Source organism: Microcebus murinus, chromosome 22, assembly GCF_040939455.1.
Source record: "Microcebus murinus isolate Inina chromosome 22, M.murinus_Inina_mat1.0, whole genome shotgun sequence".
In the NCBI taxonomy this organism is placed as follows: domain Eukaryota; kingdom Metazoa; phylum Chordata; class Mammalia; order Primates; family Cheirogaleidae; genus Microcebus; species Microcebus murinus.
This window is the reverse complement of record NC_134125.1, coordinates 374,980-395,157: the sequence shown is the minus strand read 5'-3', so window position 1 is coordinate 395,157 and position 20,178 is coordinate 374,980. Positions and strand designations below refer to the sequence as shown.

Below are 20,178 nucleotides of genomic sequence, written 5' to 3'. Positions count from 1 at the left end.
TTGAGGTTGCTGTGAGCTAGGCTGACGCCATAGCACTCTAGCCCAGGCAATAGAGTGAGACTGTCTCAAAAAAACCAAAAAACAAAAAACAAAACCCAATGGGCATGAAGACTTCATTAAGAACTTAAAAAAAAAAAAACAAACAAAAAAACCCAATGGGCAGGCCCCTCACAAAAACCCTTCGCCTGGACCTAGGCCATCTCACAGGTGCACCCACAAAACACAAGGAAACGCCAGAGCCACTCCTTGGCTGTGCCTCACCTCAGCAAATCCCTCAGCCTCTTGGTCCGGAGAGAGAAGGTGGCAGGTGGGCAGACACCCACGTCCACAGCCTCTCCCCAGCGGAGCTCTCCGCGCCCATTGGGCCGTGCTCCACACCACTGCGCTTCTTTGCTCCTCCCTTGCGCTGGCCGTCAGCGTGGAAACACCCAAGCCCAGCCCTGCTTGGGAGGCCACGCATGGAGCCCATCCCCACCTCCTGTGGCTCCCCCAGGGCGGCCCACCCCCACAGCCCTCTCCTCTCATTTTACTCCACGTCCTGGGAGTTCATCGGCTACCCCGGCTTTCACCAAGACCCGCCTGCCAGGGACCCCCAATCCACAGCACAAGCCCAGACGGAGTCGAGATGGTTTCCGGGGCGCCCACGTAGGCTGGGGTCCCAGGCTGGCACGATGGCAGAACCACCTTCCATCTGAGACCTGCTCTCCGGCCTGTTCCGGCCTCCCCTGCTGGCAGAGACTCCAGGTGCCCAGCCCATCCTGAGAACAGTGTCCCTGTCCCCACCCACTGCAAATCAGCAGACCCAGGGGCATCTCTGTCCTGCACCCAATGCGTACCAGGACTGTCACTCCGTCACACTCTGAACTGGCCCAGTCTCCTGCCCCCAACCCAAGCACTGATGCCAGAGCTAAACAGAAACTCGGCCACGATTCAAACGCTCCAGTGGCAGCCAGTGCCGGTCGAGAAGAACCCACCTTCTCACCTGGCCCAGGAGGCCGGTGGAGACCTCCGTCCCCTCCGGTCTTCTTTCTCGGCATTTCCACATCCTTCCTCCTGCCCAGACATGCCTGAGCCCCCAAGACACCATGACCTTCCACACCTGAGCCGCCTCACACGGCCCGGCTGCTGTGTGGAATCTGCCTGCCCTGTGAGGCCAGCCTGGCCGCCGCGTCCACAGCCTTGCCTGGGTGAGCCCAGGTCCCTCGGCAGCCCGTGCGCCACTGGGCCCCCACTACTGGGTGCTCCCTTCTGTCCTGGCTTCCACCCCTGCTGGCTGAGAGTCAGAGCCTGCTTGCTGACCAAACGAGTGATTAGCCAGCAATCAAAGCCAGAGCCACGGCGGCTGTGTTCTCAGACGACCCAGACCCTATTCCCACGAGAGACGCTTCGACATGCAGTATGCACGAGAGGGGAGCCGTCAAGCCTTGGGATCTCACGTGTGAGGCCACGGTGTCGAGCGCAGGTGCGCTGGGTGCCTACCTGAGGCAGTCCATGTGGATGCACTGGGGCGCCTTGTACTCTCCCTGGCTGTCCTTCTGGAAGCCTATCTCCTGGTACATGTTCAGGCCGTACACTGCTGCCCTGGCCTCCACAAACGGCCTGGGCACAGAAGAGAACAGACAAGCAACAGGGACAGGTTAGCCCCTAATTCTCCTCTCTCGGACACAGGGAGGAGGATTCCAGGAGACACCAGAGCACAGCCTGGATCCCCACACACCAGCCACCTCCTCAGTCAGGACGAGAAGCCCACTCGCACCACCAAACACCCTTCCCTCCCACTTTCTAGTTACTCACAAAGACATCAGACTCACCAGTCAAAGAAGTCCCCGTTGTAGGTGACCATGATGGTGGGCTTGGTCTCCTGGACGTGTTCAAACCACCTTTGGATCAGATGAACCTGCACCCAGCAAGTCACAGTGTTGGGGTGCACTCTCTCTTTGCCAGGCTACTTCCAAACTGCCCTCTCCAAGTTCAGAGGCAGCCTCCCGTCAGCCCTTACTCCCACACCTCCCTCCTGTCTCCACCAGGAAAGAGGATCACACCCTGAGAACAGATCTCACTGAGCTGCGGTTCTGATCCAACGGGGATCAGATTGAAAAGGATTGAAAGCATCTGCATGCCCCTTCTTCCCATTTCACCCCAAAATACCCATCTACGTCCCAAGTGATACTCTTTACCTCATCAGGCTCATTGAAGACACAAAAAGGCCCTTCATATTCCGGCTTGGGGGTAAACTCAAAATCCTCAATGTCTTCTGAAACGATCTCCCTGTTGGTGATGAGGTAGCCCTGGTGAAGTTCATTAGCAATTAGCACAAATCAGAGACAGCAAACCTGAGACATGGCCTCCCAACATGGCCCAGAAACTCTGCCAGGTGACTCGTACTGCAAAGAACTCTGCAGCAACGTGAAGGCACCATGAGCTCCCCAGGAAGGGACACTAATGTCTAGATCTCGTCAGGAAGGAGGGAGCACAGCTGGCTGTTGGAACGGCACGTTTGCTTCCGTTCCCCGGGCACTCCTTACTCCTCACTCACTCAGCAAACACTACCATGGACAGATGCCGCTCTCGTTCGGGGACCAGATGAGGTCCTTGGTGCAGGAGCTTACCTCCCCGAAGTCACTGCTCACCTGGCCATCGATCATGTAGGAAATCATCATAATCTGGTCTGTCTCGGCGTCAGGAAACTTGAGAGGCAGTTTGGTTGTCTCAATGTCAAATGCCAAAACCACAGGGTCCTGCAAAGACAGAACAGCATAAAGCCGAACTCTGGGAACCCACCACCAGCCTGCAGCACCTCTGGTGGCTACAGCGAGAATGGAAAGGCTCCAGTGAGCCAGAGCAGGTACCTCAAGACTGACTGCCCTGGGTCAGGAAGGGGAGTTCACTAAGGGCATGAAAAGTGAAACACCTGGGAGACAGAGGCAGCGCAGGAGATCACAGGACCAGCCTGAGTGGACAGAACCCGTGGTCTCGAAGCTCTTCAACACGCAAACCTCATTCCGACCTTTACAACAGCCCTGAGAGGGGACCGTGGTATGGTGCTGACACCTTCATGTTGGCAATGAGGGAACCAAACAAGGACTCTCCTAAGGGCACAAAGCCATGCTTGAACCAAGGCCTTCCAGTTACAAATCCATCTCCTACCATGTCACTTCACTACCAACTTGGGAAATGGAAGTGATAGTTTTTCCTCAAACACCCAAATCCAGCCTGGCTCAAATACTGATGCCACATGGTAACACACAGTGCGAAATGAAATGATGGCCTAAGGCCAAAAACACATGAAAATAATTTTAATTCCACAATTCTTTTAAGAAAGCATTTGAGGGCCGGGCGCGGTGGCTCACGCCTGTAATCCTAGCACTCTGGGAGGCCGAGGCGGGCGGATTGCTCGAGGTTGGGAGTTCGAAACCAGCCTGAGCGAGACCCCGTCTCAACTAAAAATAGAAAGAAATTAATTGGCCAACTAAAAAATATATATATACAAAATATTAACCGGGCATGGTGGTGCATGCCTGTAGTCCCAGCTACTTGGGAGGCTGAGGCAGGAGGATCGCTTGAGCCCAGGAGTTTGAGGTTGCTGTGAGCTAGACTGACGCCACGGCACTCACTCTAGCCAGGGCAACAAAAGTGAGACTCTGTCTCAAAAAAAAAAAAAAGAAAGCATTTGAGGAAAAAGCAACAAAAAATTTTTGAGTCGAATCCACCTTTCAGCACTGAATGTGCTCTCTCCAGAAAAGGTGAAATTTCAGGACAGGAAATGCAAACAGCACTCACAGGTCGTTCGACAAGGTCGTCTCGGCGGGCGATTTCCACGGGCAAGGCGCTTCCTCGGTGTCTGACGTTGTACCAGTGGGCCTGCAGAAGGTGCAGTGTGTTAATAGAGCTCTACGTCCAGGGAAGCCTGCTCCTCTGTGGATTTACCCGTGAGTCTCGCTTCCTGACTGTTGGGAACTTCGCATGGGAAGTCACTGGCCCTGCCACACTCACCACGTGGATCTTCAGGTCAATGGAGAGGCGGATGTGGTAGGGGACGTCGTACTCCCGCATGTCCACAATGTTGTCCAGCTGATCGCCTATCCTCTTAGAGGTCTCCTCTTCGTCGGTGATCACACTGCCCCCTTGCAGAACACTGCGAGAGAAAGAGTGTGGCTAACTCGACTACCCTCTGCTAGGGGCTGGAGGGGTGAAGACCAGAGTGCACAGGTTAAACACGAAAGGAAAATCAAGGTGGTGTCTGTCAGTGATCAAGGCAGCCCTTCTCCTGAATGGCATTTGATGATCACCTTCCCAGAGCAACGGGCCACATACATGAGAAAATTCAACATACACTTAAGATGTGTGCATCCGAGAAAAAAGAAAACAACCCTCAGTGGTGCCAGTGAGGACAGCACGAGGGTGGCTGCCCCACCAGGTCCTCCCTGTGACTTAGGCCCCCACTTTACACAGCCTACGCGTGGGTCTCTGCTGTGTCTACAGATGGGGCCCATCCTTGTGGCTGCTAACAGCCCACTAAGCTCAGATACTGAATGGACCACTCAGGGAAACAAAAGACAAGTCTCAGATATGACAGGCCTCTGAGGACTCTGATTACGCCTTCCAATAGTCTGAGAAGTAATTTACGGCATTGCTGGGGAAGACGGGTCAGGGAGGCAGAAATGCTCAGGGTCCCCACTGATCTTCTTTTGTCAGAGGAGAAGATCAGCTCTTCTGAAGTCATCTAAACTTATTTACTCAAAATTTAATCTTTTACCTTGCTTCCTATTACTGTTGATATTTAAACATTTGATGAATAGTGTTTGGTGTTCTATACTCAAATTTCTCTATTAACACCCAAGGTTCTCTGGAGAAGATGTGCTATATGAACCTTAGCACTTAATAAAAATTTGTAGAGGGACTATGTTGGGGGTGGGATGAGGGCTCTTTCTCCCCCTAAAATGTCTTTATTATTACAGCAACTCAATTTTACAGCACAAACCCATCCCCTACACAAGAAACGGAGGAGAGCTAAAATACAAAATAAAATACAACCTGGGAGGCCACTGTTTATTTAATCAGAGGATACAGAAATTTCTACCTAATTGCTTGAGTGTTTCCACACCATGTGCCATCATGAAGTCCCTTCATCGCTGATTTTCCTGCCTCCTACCCATCTTGTCACTCTGGCCAGTGGCTCTTCCTCTTGAGAGGGCCGTTTACCTGGAGAGCATAGCTGTGTACGCATCGCTGGCATGGTCCTGCTCCCGGTTCTTCTTCACAGCAGGGGAAATCTCCTTCCTCACTCTGACAAGATCCTCCACCGTGTGGAAGGAGAGCTTGATGTAATTTCGCTTCAAACCCACTAAGTGATTTGGCTAACGAAGAAAAAGAGATCACACTCATGAGTTCAAGAGAGACAGGACTTTGCAGGTAAGAGAAAACAAGAGGGTAAATAAAATCTCAAAGGTAAGCATACCCAAGGAGTCACTGACTCCAAAGCACTCTGTCCAACTCTGAATGTGGCACCAAGTAACATCACCTTTTTTTTTTTTTTTTTTTTAAGGAGACATGCTCTCACTCTGTTGCCCAGGCTAGAATGTAGTGGTATCATCATAGCTCACTGAAGCCTCGAACTCCTGGGCTCAAGTGATCCTCCTGCCTCAGCCTCCTGAGCAGGTGGGACTATATATGTGAGCTATAATATATGTGATCCCACGCCTAGCTACCTTTTAAAAAAGTTTTTGTAGTGATAGTGTCTCGCTATATTGTCCAGGCTGGTCTCGAACTCCTGGCCTCAAGCAATCCTCCTGCCTCGGCCTCCCAAAATGCTGGGATTACAGGCATGAGCCACCATGCCTGGCCCCTACTTTGCAGAGGACTTTACCATACCCCACCACCCAACAGATAACCTAACCTTCTACCTCTTCCAATCTCACCTGCCACAGACAATGTGGACAGCAGCCTCATTTACCCCTGGAAGGTCTGGGTGATACTCACCAAGTCCAGATCCTCTTTGGGGACAGTCTCTACTTTTGCAATTTTACCCTGAAACTTCTTGGAAAGAAAAGATGAAACTTCTCGCTCACAACCCTAAATCAGGACCAGAAGGAAAAGACTTTCCATTGGTAAAAGGTATTTCCTCCCTATTTCCCAGTTCTGAAGCCCACCACAGGTCATCTGAGCAGATTCTGTGAAACAAAGACTTACCTTTCTGGTTGCAATGTAGAAATACGGTCTATAGGGCAAGGCCACCTGCAACAGTCACCAACCCATCCAGGAGCGATGAGCAGGGAAAAAGGGAGAGAAAAGTGAAGACAGACTGTTTGCTGTCATAACCCATGAGCAGCCTAAACCCAATGCACCCTTGACCTTGAGAGCTCTTAAGAGAGATGGCACAATAGGAAATTCGGATCTGCACGTATCTCAGGGCAAGAATCTGACACACACCACCACCAGCCTTTCAGAGTCTTCCTGAGCCAAGTTCCCTTGGGCACCTCAGGTCACGCCTGATGCAGCTCCCAGCTGTGCGTTAGACGCCTCCCACTGCCCTAAGTCGCAGAGCTACATGAACACCCAGCCGCTCGTCACAAGTGGGTTTTAGCTTCTTGGGGCCAGGGGCTTACCTTAAATCTGCTCCCATCGTCCTGAATAAAGTAGTAATCCACTGCACTGACTAAGCGTTTATCTTCATCTAAGATCTCAGTCTGCAAAAGAGTCAGTCAACATGGGTGGAAGATTATCCTCTACACAGCGTAAAGCCCTTTCCCTTCTACTCTGAGAAACTGAGCACTTGAAACACAAATTCATCTAGCTTTATTTATTTATTTACTTATTTTTGAGACAGAGTCTCACTCTGTAGCCTCGGCTAGAGTGCTGTGGCATCAGCCTAGCTCACAGCAACCTCAAACTCCTGGGCTCAAGTGATCCTCCTGCCTCAGCCTCTCGAGTAGCTGGGACTACTAGGCATGCGCCACCATGCCCAGCTAATTTTTCTATATATTTTTAGTTGGCCAATTAATTTCTTTCTGTTTTTAGTAGAGACGGGGTCTCGCTCTTGCTCAGGCTGGTCTAGAACTCCTGATCTTGAGTGATCCGCCTGCCTTGGCCTCCCAGAGTGCTAGGATCACAGGCGTGAGCCACCGCACACGGCCAATCATCTAGCTCTTTACTCCACCTCTGCGTGAACACTGCTAGCCTCATCTACGGTGGCCCCCAAGTGGGGATCTCTCTGAATCTCTCCCTCACGATCCTGGAAAGGTCTACTCTGACGGCTGACAGGCAGCCCCTCCATGACGTTAGACAGCAGAGGAGGGCTGCTGGGAACAGCCCCACCTCCCGCCTGCATCACCCAAACAGCAGGGTCCCCCACACCCCTACTCTTCAGACAAGGACCACACTCTGACGAGAAGGCGTGCAGCTGCCCTCTCGAGCGGGGAGGACCGCGGGACGGCGCTGGTGCTTACGGGATGCATGTTGATAAGCCAGCCGGTTTTCTCACCAGGCTCCCTCAGCCGCTCAAAGCCAAACCGCAAATCCATCTTGTCCGTCCACTGACTCCGCTCCAGGCGCTTGAGCGCGGAGACTGAGGAAGAGGGGCCATCATCACTGGCGAAAGGAGAAGGAAACTCAGTCTTTACCTTTTGTGACTCCACCGATTCCTGCAACCCTTAACCTTTGATAAAGTGTTTCGCATATGACTCGATGTATGCGTTTCTCAAAAACCTTGAGTTTGGACAAAAGGCTCATTAAAGTGAAAGGATTTATGGGAAAAATATGACGGGGGCAGGCTACTGAAACCTGTTTAACTTTTTAACCAGAATACTAACCAAAAGAGCAATCATGGTTGAATGCCGCTACCTCGTGGGATGCTAAAAGTACACAAACCCCAGCACCGAACTCCTGGGCATTAATCCCAGAGAATGAAAACCTAAGTAGGTGAATGTTCATAGCATCTTTATTCACAATAGCCCAAACCTGGGAACGACCTAAATATTCCTCAGGAGGTGAAGAGCTGCCCTGCGGCGCACACACACACCACAGGGCGCCACTCAGCACTGAGGAGGGACAAACTCATGATACAGCAACTTGGACGGATCTCAAGGGAATGATGTTGAGTGAAGAGAGCCAACTCCCCGCAATTACACACTTTATGATTCCATTTATATAGCATTTTAAAAATAAAATTCTAGGGATGAAGAACAGATTACTGGCTGCCAATGATATGGGGAGCAGTGGAGGTGGCTATAGCCACAAAGAGGATCATTCAGATAGATTGTTCTACATTTTGATTTTGGTGGTGGTCACACAGATATACACGTGATAAAACTGCCCAGAACTAAATGCACATACGTGTGTAAGAGTGCACATGAAACTGGAACAATTTGAACAAGATGGATGGATTGTGTCAATGTCAATCTCCTGGCTGTGATAGTCATACTCTAGTTATGCAAGATGTTACCACTGGGGGGAACTGGCTGCAGGGACGTGGGATCTCTGTATTTTTTCTGGCAACTGCATGAAAACGTACAACTATCTCAAAACAAAAAGTTTTCTTCTTTTTATTTTTTAATGCTCCAAAACAAGAGAGTGTAGATACCAGCTCATGAGCACGGAGGAGATGAAGATGAAAGTGGACCTCTGAGCAGAGGAGAAAAGTGCAACCTGCCACAAGCTGAGATCCTACCAGGCCGAGGGTGCGCCTGTCGAGGGAGGCCCAGGTGCCTTTTGTAGGGGCAGTAGGGGCACAGTGTCTCGCACCTGTAAACCTAGCAATTTGGGAGGCCGAGAGAGGAGGATTGCTTGAGGTCAGGAGTTGGAGACCCGCCTGAGTAAGAGAGAGACAAAAAAAATAGAAAAATTAGCCATGGCACCTGCCTGTAGTCCCAGCTACTTGAGAGGCTAAGGCAGGAGACTCACTGGAGCCCAGGAGTTTGAGGTTGCAGGGAGCTATGATGATGCCACTACAGTTCTAGCCATGGTGACAGGGCGAGACCCTGTCTCAAAAAAAAAAAAAAGGAATAGAGCCAACAGGACACACATCTGTGCAACACTTCAGCTAAGAGCTTTTTCCTTTCCTACAAAAAAATGCGATTCTACTCCTCCTACCTAGGAAAAACTGCAAATGAACTGGTACGATCACACCATATTTTGCTAACATCATTCCTCTAATTACCAATTGCATTATGAGCCAACTGGGGTTATAAAAACACCTGCTAAGGCCAGGCACAGTGGCTCATACCTGTAATCCTAGGACTTCAGGAGGCCAAGGTGGGAGGATCCCTTGAGGTCAGGAGTTTGAGACCAGCATGAGCAAGAGCGAGAGCCCATCTCTACTAAAAATAGAAAAAAATTAGCCAGGTGTGGTGGCATGTGCCTGTAGTCCCAGCTACTCAGGAGGCTGAGGCAGGAGAATCGCTTGAGCCCAGGAGTTTGAGTTTGCGGTGAGCTAGGCTGACGCCACGGCACTCTAGCCCAGGTGAAAGACTCAGTCTCAAAAAACAAGAAACACCTGCTATACTATATATGTAATGGAATCCAACTGGTACACTCTAAACCTATTAAAATAAACTTAAAAAAAACCACCTCGTGTAGCAAAATAAACTCTACCTTTACAACAACGTATCTTTCTGGGGTGCCTGGGTCTAGATGTCAGTACAACCAAATATGGATAGAAATGAGGATGAGAGGAACTATATTCACTCACTGGGGAAACTCAGCTATATAGTACCAATACACTTGCCTCAAACTTCCCAAGCCTTTCTCAGGTTAGAATCTTATAGTAACTTTTTTTTTTTGAGACAATTACCCAGCCTCAGGCATTTCTTTATAGCAGCACAAAACGAACTGAGATACCATTAGTTTTCTCTATAAGGTGAGAATGTTTCTAAAATATGTCTATATCATTTGACTCTGTAATCTCACTTCTAAAAATTTATGCCAACAAAAATTATGTACAGAAATTTTTCTTTTTTTACATAACAGAAATTCATCACAGGTTTGTTTAAAACAGGGGGGAAAAAGCCATTTAAATAAGCTAAATATCGGCCGGGCGCGGTGGCTCACGCCTGTAATCCTAGCACTCTGGAAGGCTGAGGAAGGCGGATCGCCCAAGGTCAGGAGTTTGAAACCAGCCTGAGCAAGAGTGAGACCCTGTGTCTACTAAAAATAGTAAGAAATTAATCAGACAACTAAAAATATATAGAAAAAATTAGCCAGGCATGGTGGCGCATGCCTGTAGTCCCAGCTACTTGGGAGGCTGAGGCAGGATTGCTTGAGCCCAGGAGTTTGAGGTTGCTATGAGCTAAGCTGACACCACGGCACTCTAGCCTGGGCAACAAAGTGAGACTCTGTCTCAAAAAAAAAAAAAAAAAAAAAAAAAAAAAAAAGGCTAAATATCTAAAATAAGACCAGTTAAAAATTAAAAAAAAATTTAAACCAAACTTGTGTAGAATTCATATCTTTAATTACCATAGCACATTTCCTCAGTGGTTAATTTATAAACAGAAACGGACAAAGAACTGTATAAGAAAAACTATTCCTTTGCCTGAAAGTATTGCTTGGGCCACCTCCATTCAAAGGACAGAAAGACCATATTCCAAGATTAGGATCCTTAGACTTTACAAAAGATTATAACCATTTGTAGGTGGAATAATGCCCCCCACCAAAGATGTGTATGTCCTTATCCTAAAACCTATGAATATTATTACCTTACATGAGAAAAGGATTTACAGATGTGATTAAGGGTCTTGAGGTTAGTTAGGTAGGCTCAAGTAATCACACCAGGGTCCTCATAAGAGTGAGGCAGAGGGCCAGAGTGGGGTTGAGGATGGAGACTGGGAGGAGGGGAAGGAGATAGGAGATGCAACACTGGAGGGTTTTGAAGGCAAAGCAGCAGGGAAACAGACTCTCCCCTAGAGCCTCCAGAAGGAATGCAACCACGCAGACACCTTGATTTTAGGACTTCTGACCTCTAGAACTGTAAGAAAGTGAGCTTATATTATTGAAGTCATTAAGTTGTAATCTGTTGCAGCAGCAATAGGAAACATACACCACCATTCTATATGACAGTTTAATCTCTAAAATATCTACTAATACCGTGTTTCCCCCAAAATAAGCCCTAGCAGGATTTCTAAGCATGTGCGCAATAGAAGCCCCACCCCGAAAATCAGCCCCAGTGACGGCGTGGCTGCGCGGCGCGTCTGCACAACCCGTGCGTGTGGTCCCGGAGCGGGAAAGACGACGACCAGCCCTTCTCATCCGCCCGCGAGAGCTCTGTGGCTCCACGTGAGAGACCGGCCCGGTGGTTCTAAAGGAAACAGCGTCGCAAGACATTCAGGACGGAATCCCGAGTTTGGAGAGTGAGGACGATGTTCCAGGAGATGACGACTTCACTATATTTGAATCAATGTAGATTGTTGTACCACACTTAAAAAAAAAATAACACGTCCCCTGAAAATACGCCCTAGGGTGTCTCCTTGAGGAAAAATAAATAGAAGGCCCTGCCTTATTTTCGCGGAAACACGGTAGATTCACCGTTAATCAAAAACACAGAAAGAGGCTGTGTTCAGACCTTGCTAGAGAACCCAGCTGCGGGCGCAGGCCCCGCCTTCATCCCGGCCGACCCGCGGGGCGCCGGCGTGCACGCCCGCACTCAGCCTCCGGACGCCCTTCGCCAGGGGCACGGAGCACAGCACCGGCCGCTGGGACCCTGTGTCGCCTCCCCAAACCGTCCTCTGCGAGCCGCGCCCGTCCCTCCGCCCGGTGACAGCGGGACGGCTGGAAGACCGGCCGGCAGCCACGCACTCGCCGGCTTCTCGCCACAGCACAGGCGCTCCCAGCTTCCACGACGGCCCGCGAGGGGCCGAGGGGCGCCCGCCCCACCGGAGAACCGGGGCGCGGCGGCAGGACTCACGGCCACCGCCCCGGTCGCCCGCCGTGGGCACCCGCTCGGGCGAATGACTCCCGCCCCCGGCCCCGCACTGGAGCGCAGAACGCGGACACAGCCCTCCGCACGCCGCCGCCGCTCCGGCTCGGGGCCCCGCGCCCGTGCGGCCCGGACCCCACCGGCCCCCACAGCAGGGTGAGCGGCAGCGGCCGCGCGAGCTGAGGAAACCCGGGCGAGGGCAGGGACCGGACGGACGCACTGTCCCGCCCGAGCGCGCGGTCTCACCGGCCCGCCTCGCCGTCCGCGCCCGGCTCCGCGCGCCCCCGCCCGCCGCTCCTCAGGGCCATCGCCGGTCGCGCCTGCCGGCTTCCGCGGCTTCCCCGGACGAGTTTGGCGCGCTCGCACCCGCTCTCGAGAGAGCCGGGACTCCCGCCGTCCAATCAGGAGGCGCGCCCGCGCCCCGCCCCTCCCCCGGCGCTCCAATCGGCGTCTGCGCGCGGGGAGGCGCGGCAGGGACCGGGGAGAAGTGCGCGGCCGTGCAGCGCGCGGTGTGGGCCCGACGGCGCTTGCGGACCGCGGCGGGACCGGAAATGTCAGGCCGTCCCCGCCCCGCGCCCCGCGCCCCGGGCCCCGCGCCAGGCCGGCCGGAGGTGGGGTCGGCGGCCCGGGCGGCTCGGCGCGGGGGAGGCGATGGCGCCGGCGGTGTCCACCCTGCGGGCTGAGGCCGGGGTCGGGGCGCTCCCGCGGCGGGCGCTCGCCCGGTACCTGCTCCTGCTGCGGCTGTACCCGGTGCTCACCAAGGCGGCCACCAGGTGGGCGGGGCGCGGCGGGGTCGCCGGGGTTGCGGGCGCCGCGCGCGTGTCGAGGCGACCCTGGCCGTAGGGTAAGCCGAAGGCGCCTGCCGCGGCCGCCGGTCCTCGGTTCCAGGAAGCTTTTTGCGCGGTCTCGACGCGGACCGGGGACCCGCGGGCCTGGCCTGCGGGGGGCGCCCTGCGGTGCGGGCGCCGGGCTCCACAGCGGGACGCTCCCGCTTGCTGCCCGCGAACGCTTCACCCGCCTGCGCTGCGAGGTCAGCCCTTCGCGGACGCGGAGCCGGCCTCGTAGCCAGGAGCTGGAGGAGAAGCGGGCCGAGACGTGGCAGATGCCGTGGCCAGGGCCTGCGGGAGAAGGTGACGCCGACAGGCCGCGGGAACGAAGCAGAAGCGCTCCCGGCCTGCGGGAGTGGGAAGCGGTCTGTGTCTGCAGGAAGCCGGCGGCCTGCGAGGGGACAGGGTCGGAGCAAGGTGGCTCCAGGGCCCGCACTAGGAACTGGGGTTTCGTAGCTCAGGGGCCGCCTCAGAGGGCAGCTAGGGACCAGGCCTGGGAGGAAGAGACTTGGCCTGACTTCACTTTTTTGTTGAAATTTTTTCATTGTGATAATTGTAGGTTCATATGCGGTTGTAGGACTTGATACAGAGACCCCTTGTCCCGTTTCTGTAAACACAGCACAATATCACAGCCCGGACATTGACCCCGACACAGTTCACAGGTCATATTCCGGTTCTGCCCAGTTTGTCTTGTACTTGTGCGTATTTAGTTCCGTGCAGTTTTAATCACATACACGGGTTCCCAGAAGGGTTACCATAAGGTTCGCTCTGGTTGCCCTTTGATGACCATACCTTTCTTTTTTTTTTTTTTTTTTTTTGAGACAGAGTCTCGCTCTGTTGCCCAGGCTAGAGTGAGTGCCGTGGCGTCAGCCTAGCTCACAGCAACCTCAAACTCCTGGGCTCAAGCGATCCTCCTGCCTCAGTCTCCAGAGTAGCTGGGACTACAGGCATGCGCCACCATGCCCGGCTAATTTTTTCTATATATATTAGTTGGCCAATTAATTTCTTTCTATTTATAGTAGAGACGGGGTCTCGCTCTTGCTCAGGGTGGTTTCGAACTCCTGACCTCGAGCAATCCGCCCGCCTCGGCCTCCCAGAGTGCTAGGATTACAGGTGTGAGCCACCGTGCCCGGCCGACCATACCTTTCTGATCCCCAAAATCGTAACATCTGGCAAAACTGTAGTAAGACATCACAACCAGGATGTTGACATTGGTGCAGTCCACCAACTGGAAATCTGCTTGCAGTTAACGTGTGTGTGCGGAAGTTCTGTTGTCTGCACCTTGCCCTGTCGGGGCTTCACACCGCAGCTGCTTTATAGTCTCATCCCACCCACCTGCGGCACATCTCAGAACAGCCCTGCCAATTCACCTGCGGGAAAGCTACACCCTCATACTGCTTGCTCCTGTTTTCTGATTCTCTCTGTCCACAGTGGCGTTTTGTCAGCACTTGGGAACTTCCTCACCCAGATGATTGAGAAGACTCGGAAAAAAGAAAAATCTACAAGTCTAGATGTCAGCGGGCCTCTCAGATATGCTGTTTACGGGTGAGTGCCTCGCAGGGGCTGGCTTACCCTGGAGCCCAGCCAGTACAGCTAAGCTGGGGCACCCAAGCCATGTTTTTCGAATAAGCATTGAAGTAAAATGCATGGGTGGGAGTGGCTGTCTTACTTGGGCTGAGAGGTAGACCTGATGGCAGGTAACTCACCTAAAAACTAAAGTCAGATCTCGAGACTCAAAGACCCTGGAAGCACCCTAAGTTGGGCTCTAGAAGAGGAAAACTGACTCATATATGGCTGTTTTCTATTGTTGATAAAAAGCCCTAAAACCAGAGTTGTCGTGTTCGTCTGAGCACCTTCTGGGAGCCAGGCCCTGTTCTGGGCACTGCAGATTCAGCAGTGGACAGACAGACCCGACATGCCTGTGGGGTCTCCCTCCTGGGAGGAAGAGGCCGCTATCTAACCAGGCGACTGAGATGATGACAATGCTCTGCAGAAAACCGACCAGGGCTCGGAAGAGAGTGGCGGCACAGGGGTGTGTGTTAGCCAGGACCAGCAGGAAGGGCCTCTGCACGCAGTGGGTTAGAGGGCACTGACCACCACGTGGAGATGGGGAGAAAGCTCTGGGAGCAAAGGATCCAGGGCAGGAATGATTCTGGTCTACTAGAGACCAAAAAGAATGCCTGAAGCAGATTCAGAAAAAACATTTTCTAGAAGGTCCATGCACACCTGTGTGGTCACAACTTAGGGGTGTCAGGGAGACAGGGTTTAGGGGGTGAAGCTGGACCAGAGAAGGGCAGGGCCAGAGAACCACAGCCAGCTCACACCACCTGGGGCCTCAGCTTCTTCTTCACAGGGCCGCTGAGTCACTACTTCTACCTCTTCCTGGAGCATTGGATCCCGTCGGAGGTTCCCTTGGCGGGAGTCAAGAGGCTCCTCCTGGACCGCCTCCTCTTTGCACCAGCCTTCCTGCTGCTGTTCTTCCTCGTCATGAACTTTCTGGAGGTTGGTTTCTGCCGCTGCACTTACCACAGCTCTTCATTTAGCATGGGGTTTCTTTTCTGCTTTTTTATTTAGGAGACGAGGGCTCTGTTGCCCAGGTTAGAGTGCAATGGTGTCATCACTGCAGCCTCAAACTCCTGGGCTCAAGGGATCCTCCTGCCTCAGCCTCCCTAGTAGCTGGGACTACAGGTGTGCACCACCACCACACCTGGCTGATATTTCTTATTTTTTGGAAATGGTGGTCTTGCTGTGTTGCCCAGGCTGGTTGTGAACTCCTAGGCTAAAGCAACCCCCCCAAGTCACCAGGATTACAGGTGTTGGCCTCTACGCCCGTTCAGCACAGGGATTCTTAACCTGACATCCCTGGGTAGAATTCAGAGGGTCTGTGAGCTTCATAGTGCAGCACGTCCTATACTTGCTTCTTTTACTATTTTGTGCATATTGCTACACCCAAATAGAAATATTCTCCTATACGTTCCTGTAGTTCCTTATGTTTTTATTTCTGTTTATAGTGGGAGATAGACTTTGTCTTGATCTTCTCCACTTTATCGCACGTTGTCTCGTTACCATTTATTGAACAGCCTCAGTGTTGTGGAACGATAACTTTGTCCTATTTCTGTGCCAATGTGTAGGAGGCCGTTATCTGGACTCTGCCCTTTAGCTGATTTCTTTTCATTTTATTTTATTTTTTTGGTTTGGGGGCTCTTGCTACCAGACTATTTTAATTACCATAAATTTATAGTATTTTCTTAAATCCCTAGTAAAGTAGGCCTTCCTTCCTTATTTTCCCAGATGACTTACCCACTTATTTTTCCAGATGACATTTACAGTCAGTTTATTTGGGGCCCATTTTCAAAGAAACTCCCGATGAGGTTTGGTTGGGAATGCAACAGCTTTGGGATGGTGTCGTAGCAGGTGTGCGGGGCGCAGGTGCTGTTGCTCATGTGAGCAGCGGAGCTGACCCCGCCTCCCTGCAGGGGCAGGACAGGGCGGCTGCGGTGGCCAGGGTGCGCACGCACTTCTGGCCGGTGCTGAGGATGAACTGGAGGGTCTGGACGCCAGTGCAGTTTGTCAACATCAACTACGTCCCGCTGCAGGTGAGGCCGCCCTGCCACTCACCCTGTCCTGCCACATGTCGCTAAGCCCAGCAGCCTCACGGCTGGTCCCGCCTCCTCCTGCTTCCTCCTCGGGCTCGGGTTGTCCAGTGGCGGGACGTGCTGGACGCTTGGCCTGTCAAGGCATCTGCAGCTGTACCTGGGGGGGCGACACCTGGGGGTGTCCCTGAGGGGGCAGGCTCTGGAAAGCCCCTCTGGGAGGCTGCAGGCTGCCTGGGGAGAGTGAGTCACAGTCAGGGCTGGGGCCCAAGGTGCTGCCCATGCCGTCTGTGTGCAGCCAGGGTCACCCCAGCCAGCAGGCCTAGGCTCAGCACCTCAGGGCACCCCATGAGGATCCTGCAGGCCTGCACAGCACACATATTGTACATACACACACCATACATACCTACCTACAAGTCTGTTAGACACAGAAACCACACACATGTGGCATGCACAGACACACCACTCACATGTGCCGCTCACGCTATCCTGGGGGATAAAGAAGGGGTCAGTTTGGCCCCGTGGAGGCCAGGAGCGAGCTCACTGGGCAGAGGCCACCAGACGCTGAAGACCCTCGTGTGCCTGTGGCTTGCCCGGCTGTGCTCAGCGCTGGGAAGGGGAGAGGTTTTTCCAGGGAGCGCAGGGCAAGGAACCTGCAGCTGTGGGCCGAGCCATATGCCAGGGAGACTCAGCACCTGGCCAAAGGTGATTTCAGGGCAGCAGCTCTATCCCGTCATCAAAGCGGGGAAGAGGGACCGTGGTGAGTTGGGGTCAAGGGCAGGGAGGGGCAGTGTCAGCCTTGCTCCCCACAGAGGGGGCAGCCACCACGTGAGCCTGGAGTTGAGGTGTGCAGCGAAGGAGGAAAGGGCCAGCGACTTGCGATGACCCAGTTGCTGTTTTCCTGTCACCCCATAAATGTTGTCAGAGGGGACTGTTTGTCTCCACCACCCCTCTGCCCGGGCACCAGTGACGCTGTGTGCGAATTGCAGGCGCAGCGATACAGCAGTGGGTGGGTGGGTTCACCGCTGTTGTGGGTGACTGACGCTTGGCAACTGCGATCCAGCCTCCCACTCACCAAGCCCGACTGTTCTCTCTGGCAGTTCCGGGTGCTTTTTGCCAACCTGGTGGCTCTGTTCTGGTATGCCTACCTGGCCTCTCTGGGGAAGTGAAGACGCCACGGGAGGACGTCGGACGCACTGAGGACAGGGGCCGGGGGAGCCTCGTCTGCCCAGAGAGAACAGAACCAACCCAGTCAGGACTTTATCTGACCCTAAATCATGTGACTCGAGAAGCCCTAAAGTAACCCATGGAGAAACAGAGATCCCTTAATGTGAGAATCTCGTGTTTTAAAAAGGCAGTAGCTGACTTCAGATGGCGCTGCCCTAGAAACTTAAACTATGGCAGAGATGATGCCACTTGTCACCCTGGACTAAATTAGGATCACAATAAACTATGATGTGGCTTCTTCAGTGGTGATTTCAGTTTCTCAGAACAATTGCTGTTGCTTTGGAGAAATGCATAGCCAGATTTTGTTTTTACTTTTTTCCTTTTTATTGTGGCAAAATACATATAACACAAAATTTACCATTTTAGGCTGGTCTGATGGTAGTGGGTTATCAGAACTTAACATTAGTGTCACTACAGTTGGCATACGAGCCCTCACTGCTAAATTTGACAGGCTTAAAAAAAAAATTTACCATTTTAACCATTTTTAAGAGTGCAATTCAGAGGCATTAAGTACATTCACTGTTGGTGCAACCATCACCATTGCCCATTTCTAGGGCCTTTTCATCATCTCAAACTGATACTCTGTCCCCGTTAAACAGTGACTGCCGCCTTCCCCCTCCCCTGCCCCTCATAACCTCCATTCTACTTCATCTCTGTAAATTTGACTCTCGGTGCCTCAAATGAATGGAATCATACAGTATTTGTTCTTTTTTTTTTTTTTTTGAGACAGAGTCTCGCTTTGTTGCCCAGGCTAGAGTGAGTGCTGTGGCGTCAGCCTAGCTCACAGCAACCTCAAACTCCTGGGCTCAAGCGATCCTCCTGCCTCAGCCTCCCGAGCAGCTGGGACTACAGGCATGTGCCACCACGCCCGGCTAATTTTTTTTCTATATATGTTAGTTGGCCAATTAATTTCTTTCTATTTATAGTAGAGACGGGTCTCGCTCTTGCTCAGGCTGGTTTCGAACTCCTGATCTCGAGCAGTCCGCCCGCCTCGGCCTCCCAGAGTGCTAGGATTACAGGTGTGAGCCACCGTGCCCGGCCCTAGTATTTGTTCTTTTATGGCTATTGTACTTAGCATGGTATCTTCTATGGTTTAATGTGGTATCCCCTCCAAAATTCATGTTAAAATTTAATCCCCATTCTGTGGGTATTAAGAGGTGGGGCCTTTAGGGAAATGATTGAGTCACAGGGACCACCCTTACAAATGGATTGATGCCCCCATAAACAAAGCTTTGGGGTGCACCCTCCTATCTTCCCAAGCCCTCCTCCATGTGAGGACGCAGTGGTCCTCCCCTATGGAGGGTGCAGTAACCAGGTGCCTTCCTAGAAGGAGAAAGGGGGACCCTCTCCCTGCTGGCACATTGATTTTGGACTTCTAGCTGCCAAAACTGTGAGAAATAAAATTCTATTGTTTATAAATAACCCAGTTTGTGAGATCTTGTTATAACAACACAAATGGGCCGGGCGCCGTGGCTCACGCCTGTCATCCCAGCACTCTGGGAGGCTGAGGTGGGCGGATTGCTCAAGGTCAGGAGTTCGAAACCACCCTGAGCAAGAGCGAGACCCCGTCTCTACTATAAATAGAAAGAAATTAATTGGCCAACGAATATATAGAAAAAATTAGCTGGGCATGGTGGCGCATGCCTGTAGTCCCAGCCACTTGGGAGGCTGAGGCAGAAGGATTGCTTGAGCCCAGGAGTTTGAGGTTGCTGTGAGCTAGACTGATGCCACAGCACTCATTCTAGCCTAGGCAACAAAGCGAGACTCTGTCTCAAAAAAAACAAAACAAAACAAAAAAAACAAACACAAATGGACTAAGACAACATCCTCAAGGTTCATCCATGTTGTAGCATGTGTCAGAATTTCCTTCCATTTTTTACTTACTTTTTTAGAGACAGGGTTTCACTGTCGCCCAGGCTAAGGTGGGGTGGTGCGATCATAGCTCACTGCAGCCTCCAACTCCTGGGCTTAAGTGATCTTCCTGCCTCAGCCTCCCGAGTAGCTGGGGTTATATCTTTTGTTTTTAAAAAGACTGAATACTGTGTATAGACCACGTTTTGTTTATCCACTCATCTTTCAATGGCCATTTGGGTTATTTCCAACCTTTGGCTATGCAGACTGATGTTGCTGTGAACATGGGAGTATTTCTGTGGAAAATATTAATTCTTCAAAGTAATTTTGTAAAAATGCAAATTTTATCATGCCACTTTCCAACTTAAAACTGTGCAGATATAGTCCAGCAATCTTACTTCTGGGTACAGACCCAAAGAACTTAAGGCAGGGTCTCAAAGAGATCTTTGTACACCTATGTTTACAGCAGCTTTAGTCACAATAACCAGAAGATGGAAATAACCCAAGTGTCCAACAACAGGTGAATGGATAAACACAATGCCGTCTATCTATACAATGCAATATTATTCACCTTAAAAGGAAATTCTGACACCGGTTATAACATGGAACTTTGAGAACATTATTATGCTAAGTGAAATAAACCAGTCGGGAATGCACAAATACTGTATGATTTCACTTATATAAAGTACCTAGAATGGCTGAACTAATAGAAAGTAGAATGGTGGGCCAGGCAGAGGGGAATAGGGAGTTACTATTTAATGCAGTCAGAATTTCA

At 51.9% G+C, this 20,178-nt stretch overlaps 2 protein-coding genes across 2 annotated transcripts in view; one reads left to right on the top strand and one right to left on the bottom strand.

Moving 5' to 3' along the window:
* POLE (DNA polymerase epsilon, catalytic subunit) overlaps positions 1-12,267 on the bottom strand; it is a 53,134-nt gene extending 40,867 nt beyond the window's left edge. The window contains exons 1-12 of the mRNA XM_075996398.1: positions 12,152-12,267; positions 7,446-7,587; positions 6,606-6,686; positions 6,190-6,234; positions 5,980-6,072; positions 5,203-5,357; positions 3,994-4,135; positions 3,781-3,861; positions 2,631-2,738; positions 2,178-2,288; positions 1,812-1,897; positions 1,480-1,599 (exon numbers count right to left, since the gene is read on the bottom strand). Coding sequence (XP_075852513.1) covers positions 1,480-1,599; positions 1,812-1,897; positions 2,178-2,288; positions 2,631-2,738; positions 3,781-3,861; positions 3,994-4,135; positions 5,203-5,357; positions 5,980-6,072; positions 6,190-6,234; positions 6,606-6,686; positions 7,446-7,587; positions 12,152-12,213 — 1,226 coding nt within the window. The 5' untranslated portion in view covers positions 12,214-12,267. The remainder of the gene's footprint in view (positions 1-1,479; positions 1,600-1,811; positions 1,898-2,177; positions 2,289-2,630; positions 2,739-3,780; positions 3,862-3,993; positions 4,136-5,202; positions 5,358-5,979; positions 6,073-6,189; positions 6,235-6,605; positions 6,687-7,445; positions 7,588-12,151) is intronic.
* A 136-nt stretch (positions 12,268-12,403) lies between these two features.
* On the top strand, positions 12,404-17,629 carry PXMP2 (peroxisomal membrane protein 2). The gene is made up of 5 exons (XM_020283108.2): positions 12,404-12,678; positions 14,164-14,277; positions 15,072-15,234; positions 16,209-16,328; positions 17,426-17,629. Exons 1-5 carry the CDS (start codon positions 12,557-12,559, stop codon positions 17,492-17,494), a joined length of 588 nt encoding a protein of 195 aa, XP_020138697.1. The 5' UTR covers positions 12,404-12,556; the 3' UTR covers positions 17,495-17,629.
* The last annotated feature ends 2,549 nt before the right edge of the window (positions 17,630-20,178 follow it).